Source organism: Pelobates fuscus, chromosome 5, assembly GCF_036172605.1.
Source record: "Pelobates fuscus isolate aPelFus1 chromosome 5, aPelFus1.pri, whole genome shotgun sequence".
Taxonomy (NCBI): domain Eukaryota; kingdom Metazoa; phylum Chordata; class Amphibia; order Anura; family Pelobatidae; genus Pelobates; species Pelobates fuscus.
Window position 1 is genome coordinate 297,757,643 of NC_086321.1, and position 11,977 is coordinate 297,769,619.

Sequence of the window (11,977 nt, forward strand, 5' to 3'; positions counted from 1 at the left end):
TACAACTCTGGGGCTTTCATTAAGACAGAGTCTATGTCCACTAAAACATTCAAATTGCTAAAGAAAATATACTATACACAAAAACGATCATGGGTTGGGAAATTACCTCATAATGTCCACCTAATAATAATGCAATTGTTATTGCTGAAGTGGGCACCATATAATCAGTTTGTTTATAATATAAGTGTGTGGAGTGTACTAACTGAAAATGTTTAACAAAATGTAAAAAATTTCTCTGGACCTTTAGACCTTGACCAGCTTAAAGGGACACTAAAGGAACCCAGAGCCCTTGATCCTATTGAAGTGGTCAGGGTGCAGTGTCCCTGTTCCCTTAACCCTACAATGTAAAAGGTTTTAAAACTAATGTCTACCAGACAGACACTAGAGACGTTTCCTGCTGTTTCACGGAGTGAAAGATACTGGAACTCCTCATGCTTTGCATGAAAACATCCAGCATGGTCAAAAAAAAAACTTTTTTAGGAGAGCATTGATTCAATGCTTTCCAATGTGGAAGGCCTAATGCACATTAGGTTCCCAGGTCGCAGTGACGGAGACCAATCTAGCGCAGAGTTCAGATAACAGGGATCAGATAAGTGGTTAAAGTTTTGTTTTTTTCATTCTTTACATGGGGGGAGGGGGGAAGAAGCAGAGGGTCACAGTATGTCTTCTTAACACTACAGTTTTCCTTTAAAAGGATACAACACTAAAATGTTTACTAGGAGTAAAAATAAAAAGTTGATATGACCATGGATTACACCATTTTATAATAGGAAAAGCTATGAAACAAAGATCAATGACTATTGCACCAATTTACAAGATCAGGACTTTGCATGTGATACTATATAACAGCTAAAGGACAATCTGCATTTTCAGCATTTGAAATGTAAATAGTGTAGTTCATTCTACAGGTCAATAACATTGAGCGTTTTTAGAATAACAATCTTTAAATATAGTGACCACACGCATTCTTTTCAACCTCCTTTGAAGTATTTACATCTGAAGTATAAAAAGCCATGGACAGCAAGGCATTTATTTGTTCTTGGTTTATATATTGTAACTGCCTGGATTGCATGTCCGCACCAACACAGAGTTGCAAAGATTTACTATCGACATTGTAAATCTCACAACACTGCATTCCATACTTTTAAATTAGTTCAAAATACAGGGTCTACAACAGTGGTAAATGCAAGTTATAAATAATGAGAATTCCTGAATCAACTCTATATAACAAACCTCAACTAGAGTAACTTGACAGTAAATGTTCAGGTCCCATAATCAACAGAGCTCTCATTACCAATGTGGATATAGCAAGCTACCGGCAAAACATTATCCAACATTGCTTACCAATTAAAGCAGATGTACCAATAAGGAAACTAGATACTTTCAGCAATCAGCTGGCTGCAATTCAATATATAAAAGCCTGCAGACATGTTCAAAAGGTTAAGTTGTCACTCAACCAAATATTAGTATGGGCAAGACTAATCACAAGTGAATGTCCATGGTATGATTATGGGTGCTAGACAAAATTGCCACAGAAACAGCTCATTTGGCATTTTCATACACTATGGTCTCCAGAATTTAAACGTAATGGTTTGATCAACATCCAGTGAGCTGAAAACTGTCAAAGAAGGGCCTTTAAATAAGGAAAATATATAATATAAATATTATTATATAATATATAAGTTAATTACAGATTTGTGAGTTTTTGGAGTGGACCAAAAACAAAATGATTAGTAAACAGTTTTGGAATGATTACATATCTAAAAGTATTAAAATTGCATGGAAATACTTTTACAGCAGGATAGAACCACATCCATCAGAATATGCTTGAATAGGAGCTATTTGGTTGAGCATCCACTTGAAAGGGTTACTCCATGCACCATGATCACTTCAGCCTGGAGTCTGCATACGCAGTACTTACAAAGTTTAACCACTTTTCTTTACACCTCTGACAACACATTTTGATGCCCCCAGTTGCAAACATTGTCTGAGAGGGGTCAGATGTAAGTCTCTGGCCATAAGAGGACGCTATGCACCTAAAGGGGACCCAGTTGTGAGGGCAATCGGTAACCCATTAATAGGTATTAATCCAGGCATCACCACTACAGCAGGCTACCACTGTGAGAACAGTCAAACTGTTAAATTCCAATAGGAGCTGCGGCGCATGCACTTTTAGTTCCCTAGTGTCAGATTGAAGTTAAGGGAGGCAGGATGAGCAGCTGCAGGGCCTCAATCTCATAGATAGAAAAGGGGTAAGCAAAACCTTCATCCCCTTCCCCCAAATTTGTATTTAGATTAGGGAATCTAAATAAAGAGGTGAATACTATAGTGTTAGAATACAGATGAGATATGGCTATTTAAAAAAGGTTCATATTTGAAAAGTCTTGCAGTTTTTATAAACCTCAGTCTAATAAGACATAAAAGATTCCCTTGGAGTAATGTACTAAGACAACCAAAGTGAAAGATTTTGAATCCTGGTGTGTGGGGAGTTGCTCTTTTTAATAGGCAATTACACAACCTTGAGACATTCAGATAGTTGATAGGTGTCAGTTGCACTACAAACACATACTTGTTAGTTTTAATGCTTACAGTTGCTTTAACCCCTGAAGGACCAAACTTCTGAAATAAAAGGGAATCATGACATGTCACACATGTCATGTGTCCTTAAGGGGTTAATGACTGTACATTAAAATTCCCATTTGAAAAAATGAAATCATAAAAAAAAAAAAAAAGGTATGCAAATATGGTTTTATTCACCAATTGGTGAATTTACAATAGCATTTTTACAATTACAAAAAACAATAAAGATAAAACACACATTTGAAAGATTTAGGCAAAAATAGTATGAAAAAAACACTTAAATTCAATTATAAAGTTGAAAAACCTAATTTGCTAAATCTTTTTTGTTTTTGTCAATTCACTGCATTGTGAATTCCACTGTGTCCATAGAGAGCAGGACATTTTAAATATTTATTAAAGGGACACTATAGTCACCTGAACAACTTTAGCTTAATGAAGTAGTTTTGGTGTATATAACATGTTCCTGCAGCCTCACTGATCAATCCTCTGCCATTTAGGAGTTAAATCCCTTTGTTTATGAACCCTAGTCACACCTCCCTGCATGTGACTTGCACAGCCTTCCATAAACACTTCCTGTAAAGAGAGCCCTATTTAGGCTCTCTTTATTTCAAGTTCTGTTTAAGATTTTCTTATCCCCTGCTATGTTAATAGCTTGCTAGACCCTGCAAGAGCCTCCTGTATGTGATTAAAGTTCAATTTAGAGACTGAGTTACAATTATTTAAGGTAAATTGCATCTGTTTGAAAGTGAAACCAGTTTTTTTTTTCATGCAGGCTCTGTCAATCATAGCCAGGGGAGGTGTGGCTAGGGCTGCATAAACAGAAACAAAGTGATTTAACTCCTAAATGACTGAATTGAGCAGTGAAATTGCAGGGGAATGATCTATACACTAAAACGGCTTTATTTAGCTAAAGTAATTTAGGTGACTATAGTGTTCCTTTAACATCAAATACATTTCTAATCTAGAACTCAAGAGTCAAATTTACCCAGTTAAATTTGTTACTACAGTCTATGGAAAGCAACAACACCTTGATTGTCAAACAATACAGATACATTCACACATGGAAAGATGACTCCTTTTTGCAAACACAAAAACTATTAAAATTCCCATGTGCTTCAGGCTAAAAAGTTATGATGGAAGAAATGCAGAGCAGGAATATTGGCTGCAATGTGAATACACTAGTCAAAGATAAATCTAAAATAAACAGCACAACTCTATTCATTTAAAGCAATCCAGTCCCTTAAAATAAAATGCATGTAAGAGTAGTCTAGTCTCTGTTACAGCAATGACAAGTGTGTTTCTTTATTGTCCACCACTTCTGAACAAATAAAAACTACACAACAATCTCCTGACTGGCAGCCAAACTTAAATAAAAAAAAAAAAAAGGGTCAGCAATGGCCAAAAGGTAGATCCATAGCTACTGTGGATTTTCTGTTTCCCTGATATTTTGACATCCCTTTGGTTTGCAAAGCATCATGGAAGTTGTAGTCCTACCGCTGCTGACAAATGAACCATTTGACAACCCCTACTTGTTTTATTACTTGGTATATTTGGATTATTTGAACACACATGATTTCTATGGCACCTAAGATTAATACTTCGCTTAAAACTAGGTACAGCTTAATGCAAGAAAGAGTACTTACTGGGGGTCTGTTTTGTGGGAACATCTTTCAAGGAGGTAGTGGTACTGTTCTCTGAAGTTTGTAAGATGTGTCCTGTAAAAAAAAGAAAGACAGTGGGAACAGACTAAGTACAAATACTGAGTCACCCGATTTCAAACCTAGCCAAGATATTTGGAAATCAGCAATGTAAACATTTTCAGACTACCAAAAGAATGCAACATGTTTACATTGGTAAGAGTGATACACTAAGTGGATATATAAGGACTTTACACTGTATAGGTTTGTGAATGGAAACCTACAGCTATACATTAGGAGGAGCAAAGGTGTAGATCAATGTAAAGGTGTTTGTTTATAAGTAAAAAGAAAGGGGGTTACTATGCCTGCAAGGGAGGGAGGGAGGAAGACACGGTTGGTTATTTGGAATTTGGTCGTTTGCCAAAAGTCATTTAGGAGAAAGATGAGCAGAGGCAGATCAGGGTAGAAGGAGGAAGTGAAGTTTCAGCCACACAATACACAAAAATGACAGGACAGACATTTCAACCAAAAACCATGTCAAATAAATCTTTAAAAAATACAAGTGTGCTCCTTCTCTATGCCTTTAAACTCATCCATTTGACCCCCTTTCCCTTTGTGTAAATGTATAAATCTGCCAGAATTATATCATGAGGACACCTCAGGGGGCATAACCCCCACACAAACAAAAGAAAACCAAAATAAAATAAAAATGAAAGTTGTAAGTGTGTGTTTTTCTGACTGGTATTATTGTAGCTGATGGTGTGGGGGTAATTCAGTAAGGTGCATTACACAGACAGACACACCATGAAGGCAGTATACGATTTCTATCCAGTCACTAATACAGCACACAGCAGGCCCCCGTGTCTCTCAGTGTGTCCCCCGCACCCTATTTACTCCTCACTGAGCCCCTCCCCCTGCCCCCTTCTCTTTCATTCGTCCTTCCCCTCTATCACCCCATCTAACACCCCAGTCCTCAGCCCCTCAAATTATGTCCCCATCACAGTGTCTCCCAATGCCCCCTCTCTCCAGGCAGCTCCCCCCCGCCCTGCTCCCTCCCCCTCTCGCTCCCAGGCCTCTCAGTACCAGCCAGGCTCTCCCATACTTTCCCCCGGACACCCTCTAACAGCCTCTCTCACCGGGCCCCGCAGTAGGAGGAGCCAGTCTCCAGTAGGGCCCAGTCTCCCGGTGCTCGGTGCGGCCCCTCCCTCCGGCTCAATCAACGGCCGCCAGCTCCACGTGGGTCCAGGCTCCTGCAGGCAGCCCCAGTTCCCACCGACCAATCACGACGAGGCTGCTCCCACGTGGGGTTCTGCCTACTCGTCGGCGATTGGCTGGAGGATTCCACGCTGTCAATCACAGGGAGCTCAGGACGTCTTCTGAGATACTTAACCCCTTGCATCCCCGGAAGCCGCTGGGTGACTGCTTCTATTTAACCCTTCAGTGGGCTTTTTCCAAGCTAACAGACAACAACAACCTCCCCCCATATAATGAATGGTGGGAGGGGGAGGGAGCAGATGGAGGGGTGTTGAAAATAACTAATAAACTCTTGAAAGGAATGGTTGGTGGTGGAGATTAAAAAAAAATAAAAAAAAACCTGAATAATAGGGATACCCAACTCTTGGCCCACCAGGTCTTTTAGGTCAAATTTTCAGCTGTTGTTTGGGCCTTAAAATATCTCCATTGATTCTCTAATTTGGTGTTTAGTGTACAACCATCTGAATTGTTGTGAATTGAAATAAATAAAGAAAAAATATATCAGGAAATAGTTTTGTGTTTTGTAAATCTGTATGTCAGATTTCAGTGTGTAGGAATATGTGTGTGTGTGTGTATATATATATATATATATATCTCAAATAAGTTGTGGTGGGGAATAAAAGTGTGACTGAAAACCCCTTCCACCAGAAATAAGTGAATAGTTAATGCAATGTTAAACACAAATACACACACCAGGCGAGCCATAAGACTTGCTTTTACCACAGAAATCTCACTTTAAAGGGGCTCTCCAGTGCCAGGAAAACAAATCTGTTTTCCTGGCACTGCAGGATCCTGCAGTGCTCCCCTCCCTCCTGTCCCCCATCCCATGTTGCCGAATGGGTTAAAACCCCTTCGGTGACTTACCTGAATCCAGCACCGATGTCCCTCGGCGCTGGGTCAGGCTCTGCCGACGCTCCTCCCCCGTCAAAGTCAGCCCGGTGGGGGAGACCTAATGCGCATGCGCGCCAAAGGCCGCGCACGTGCATTAGACCTCACCATAGAAAATGCCTTCCTATGGGGATTCCGGCGACGCTGGAGGTCCTCATGCATAGCGTGAGGACGTCCAGCGTCATTTAAAACACTTTTGTGTTCTAAGAAGCCGGAAGTCCCTCTAGTGGCTTTCTGATAGATAGCCACTAGAGGGGGACTTAACCCTGCAAGGTAATTGTTGCAGTTTATAAAAACTGCAATAATTACACTTGCAGGGTTAAAGGTGATGGGAGTTGGCGCCCACACCACTCCAATGGGCAGAAGTGGTCTGGGTGCCTGGAGTGTCCCCTAACAGTGCTCTCATTGCCCAGAATCCTTTGCAGTAATGAGAGCACTGTTAAAGTGAGATTTCTGTGGTAAAAGCAAGTCTTATGGCTTGCCTGGTATGTGTATTTGTGTTTAACATTGCATTAACTATATATATTTATATATATAGTTATATATATTTACCTCTCTTATACAATGTACCTCTAATTGTACTGCATTGGTATTATATGTGTAATAATTTGATGTTCTCCTGGATATACTTGAAAACAATGGAAATCTCAATGCATCTTCCTGGGTAAAGTATTTTATAAATAAATAATTTTACTGGTCAATTAATGACAGTTTTCTGTTGAGAATAACCCTGGTTATGCATAGTTATGCACAGTGTTGTGTTTCAAATATCTGAGGGAGAAATAACTTGTCTTTGTTCTTAAAGGAACTCTGTGATGAGGCCACATTTCAACTGCAAATAATTTAACTTCACCTGGGATTATTTACTAAACAGCCAAATTGTGACACTAGCATTGTGGGATACTTGTTTTTTGTTGTTGTTTTTTTTTTCAGATCCTCTCTTGTGACCTAATTTTCTGCAATTAGGTATTAAGTTCAATTAGCTACTTAGTGAATACATGCATTCACATTGTACATGTATATAAAACAGACAGGCAGTTTTTTTTTTTGTGGTTTTTTTTTTTACCAATATATATACTCACATAGAGGTTTATTAACTAAATCGTAAACTACAGAATTACAACAAGTGCGCAATTAGAAGTAATTTAAATGAGAAAGCTCAAAACACCTTGATTGGTATCCCCTAAACCACCTTTATAAAATACACAAAATATACATACAAAAGGTGGAGCTGATTGGGATAAAATATGCAATGAATCTGTGAAGATAAAAAAATATCAGAAAAGAGTGCAATATTGGGCACCCCAGCTATAAATGGTTTAATTCCCAAATATTATATTTTGTCCTAAATGATATTTCACTCTTCAATTTACTACGCTAGTTCACAATTTACAAAATATACATACAAAAGGTTGAGCTGATTGGGATAAAATATGCAATGAATCTGTGAAGATAAAAAAAAAACAGAAAAGAGTGGAATATTGTCTGAACAAATAATGTTATGGTCAGTAGGGTTAAGAGTATCACTCACAAGTGGAGAGCCATTCACATCATATGGCTCGGATGGTAAGCGCAGATGGACACTTTAAGGATGTCCAGCTCCTTTCTCCTCCTAATCCTCTGTTAGCAGCTTTGTTAATATTGACACACAGTATACTGGAGGTATAATAATAAAGGCCCTAATAAAGTAAATTAAAATTAAATGGGAAGTGTCCACCCTCAGAAATTATGTAAGGGAGCAAATCACCCCAAGAGGCCTGAGTTTTTTTTGTTTTTTTTTAAAAACACTTTTAACCGAGACAATACTGGATTTATGACAGGTTGGAACAAAATGTTGGAAGGTTTTTCCGTCATTATGATGGGATACATTGTATCCAGGAGAGAGAAAAACCTCACACAATTGGTTAAGGAAATTTAAACTTGAAAGGAAAAACTTAGTGAAACCACTAGTCCTGAAATGTACAATCAAATAAATCAAAACCAAAATAGAAAAAGCCAAAACAAAAACTATCGAAATTAAAGAGAAGATACTAATGATTATAACACAGGAAATATAAATGCAACTACTGTAAGATAAGTCAGGAGACAAAATACTAACACTAGAAAAGAGGTAAAGCAATATAGAAGTGAATCACCCAATACTCAAACCAGAGGTGACCGAAGGGGACACCAACATAAGATGGAGTAGAAGTCAAACGCCTAGCCCAAGGAGATATTATTATTTATTTATAAAATATTTTACCAGGAAAGATACATTGAGATTTCTCTTGTTTTTAAGTATGTCCTGGGTCCACAAAACATTGCATTGATACATTATGGTACAATAAAATACAAAAACAATATTAATACACAATATATACAAAATTTAACATAGAAAGGGTAAGAAATATATAATCAACCATGACAGGTGCATGACATAACTATAGTCATAGGGACACAAATGTAAGATGGCGAAGAACCCAAACTCTTAGCCCAAAGAGACACAAATTTAACACGTCATACAACTCACGACATGATCTTTTAAAAAAATAAAAAAACACACAGCCCCTTGTATATAATACCCCCTCCTTAGCACACAAGAGTTATAGTGAAGTGGTACAACAGTCCCCCAAGAAAACCCAGAAGAGATATAACTAACACCAGACAAGAAGAATATCCACGAGAGATTCTAGAACATCCCCATTATCCTATAGAAATAAGTTTGCAATGGTGGAAGAACAACCACAAACATCAAGCCAATAACCAGAAACTTTTTTTTGGAAGGGCACAAACGTATACAAGAATTACCATCATGCGATTCCCCAGGCAAACGCCGAAGGTCAACGGAAGATAGAGACATAGAGGATGAAGAAGCCAGAAACAGAGGGGAAAGAAACAAATCTAGAGGGAATCTTTAATCTGACAGGACAACCACTGTCTAACGAAGAGATAGGAATCTTACAGAAAGGTTTTTTTTGTTTTTTTTTTATTCTTTATTTTTGTTGTGCAGGTGAGTACAAAAAACACAGTCATGCGCCACAACAGCATAAAATAATAGGGGAACACAGACAGGTGGAGCAGTGGCTCTGAGAACTTGCACATTTTTAAAAGTAATAGTAGTTACATAGGTATGCCTGAACGATGGCCACTTAGTCAAGATTAAATATACCTGTAGTATCCTGACAGCTTTGGTAGATAAGATTACACATAAAACGTGAAAGCAATATTCTAATACTCTAATATAAACATTCATGCCCTCATGTTTCCTGTAGGGTACAAGCTAGAGTACACTGATTAAGATAATATAAGATGAAATGAAATAAAATAGTCGCTGGATAACAATGGGCATATCGGCATTTGTATTATAAATTTTGTTGGGTTAAACAAGGTTGAATTTTACAAGGGAGACCGTGCAAGCGCTGGGTCACATAAGGTGCCGACTGGTAACTGCCTAGCTCGCCCACTAATGCTTGTGCTCAATCTGGCTGCAAATTTAAACGAAAGGTGAGCAACTGAGCAGGGTGAAGAGGTACAAAATATTGCGGGGTGTCCGCGGCTGGGGTGTAGCGTATGCTAAAACATAACCTGGTATTCAAAACTTATTTACACATTTCCCACAACAGTGGGGCAGATTTGTGAGTGGATAGTGTGGCTCAGTCGGCCCATTAAGGGCACTCAGGTCGGGGCCACTGTCCTTGATCCCCTTGGGACGAAAGTCTCAGAGTCAGCTGGGTTCCAAATATGTGGTCTGGAGGGGATGTTTGGTTGCTGCAGAGCGTCTGGTGGAAGGCCCAAGGTAACCAGTTGTGTCTTAGCCTCCTGCAGGTCCGCTATGAGGCTTGTTTTGTCTCCCTGGAATACCTGTAGCTTGTGTGGTGAGCGCCAGTGATATTTAATGTTATGGGCGCGGAGTATGGTGGTGAAGGGTCTCATGGTGGAGCGCCAGGCCATAGTTCCCCTGGATAAATCTGCGTATAATGAGAGGGCCATGTCCTCGAAGGGGTATGGTGTGTTACCCCTGCTGGCGATCATAATCGTCTTTGTCTTTGTCCTGCCGCTTTTGGAACTTAACTATCACGTCCCTGGGTGCTGCTGAAGGAGCCATTGGCAGTTTGGGGATTCTGAATATGCCATCTAGGCCCACCGCTTTAGCTTGTTTCGGCTGGAGTATTTTGCCTACGAGGCACCTCATGAGATGTGGGAGTTCCGAGTCTGAGACCGACTCCGCTATGCCACGGATTTTTATATTGTGGGCCCTGCGTGAGTCCTCCAGTACCGCCATTTTCTGTTCCACTTTCAGGTGCTGCTGTTGCAGCGATTTCACCTCCTGCTGGAGCGTGGCTACGGCCCTCGAGTGGTTGATGGAGTCTTGTTCTACGATTCCCATGCGGTTCGTGAGGCCTTGTATGTCTTTTCTCATGTCGGCTACATCCACTTGGATATTCCGGCGGAGCTCCGCCAGCAGCTCTTTCATTTCGGCCTTTGTAACCGGGGCTGTATCCAGCTGCGCTCTTGGTTGCGCTGCCTCTTGCATTGAAGGTAAGTGTGAGACTTCTTGCTCCGAGAGTCGTTCATCGGAGTCGCCGAGGTAGTCGAGGTCATGAGGTAGGCGTCCATAGTGGATTCCAAGGCGCCATGTGCTCGCCGCCATAGGTCCCTGTGGCGAAACCGACCTCGCCACGTGTCCTTGGAGGGGGCTGCTTGCCCGCCTCTTGCCTTTGGACTATGGCCCTGGGAGATTGGGCCCTTTTACAAAACGTATTCGGCCCTAACAGAGTGCATGTCACTCATTCTGGCCCTTTAAACACAGTGGGGCCATTCGGTACTTGCCCTGTGTGAGCAGTGATACCCCCAGATAGCTATGCCATGGAGCCTATTCATATAATGAAAGACTATGGGAAAGACTTTGGCTCCATGGCAATTAAACTGTATTTGTGTGGTCTGCGTGCCATTCACCTAATAATGTGCACGCAGACCTGAGCTATCTGGGGATATGTTACATGTCTGTGTTTAATGTATAAACAGTAACTTTATATATTTTAAAACATAATCCTGTATTTAGGTCCCCACATGTGTAATGGAGTTTTGTCTTTGACCTGGGAGATAATTGGATTACTTCTCCAATTATCTCCAGGGCAGAAGGGAGGAAACCAGGATGCATTGTGGGGATGTTTTTACTTTTACTGTTTGAGTCAGATTAAAATACTACCAGCCAGGGGGAACAAAAGATACTTTTACAAACTTTTGAACCCCTGGTTTGATTCATGCCATTTTTTAATATGTTGTTCCCCTGAATGGATTGATTGTGGATATGTATTTTTATGTGAATGTGATGTATGGTTTTAAAGTTACAGAGTATGTGTGGAAACTGTATTTTTACTGTATGTAGTAATTATGTTAATTGCTTATCTGAGGGGAGGGGATGTGTGGGTTGTACTGTTACTTGATTGGTTGTTTTATGCCTCCCCCTGGGTTTGTCCTGTATGTGCACAACTGTAATAAAAAGCAGGCTGGGTGTTCCAGACCTGAGTTCCTGCTTGACCCTCAAACCGATGTGTCATCTCGTTTTTGGGGGAATTGGATTGTATGCTGACTGCCAGGAGTGTAAGCGGATGGTACGCTTTTCCTGTTCAGCTGAT

At 40.1% G+C, this 11,977-nt stretch overlaps 1 protein-coding gene across 4 annotated transcripts in view; it reads right to left on the reverse strand.

Annotated features, from left to right (window-relative positions):
- Positions 1-5,498, reverse strand: part of LOC134611529 (transducin-like enhancer protein 1) — an 87,562-nt gene extending 82,064 nt beyond the window's left edge. For 2 of the 4 annotated variants that reach the window (XM_063455483.1, XM_063455480.1), the window contains exons 1-2: positions 5,354-5,498; positions 4,224-4,295 (exon numbers count right to left, since the gene is read on the reverse strand). In XM_063455483.1, coding sequence (XP_063311553.1) covers positions 4,224-4,247 — 24 coding nt within the window. In that variant the 5' untranslated portion in view covers positions 4,248-4,295; positions 5,354-5,498. The other 2 variants (XM_063455482.1, XM_063455481.1) reach the window with 2 other exon arrangements.
- Positions 5,499-11,977: the final 6,479 nt, after the last annotated feature.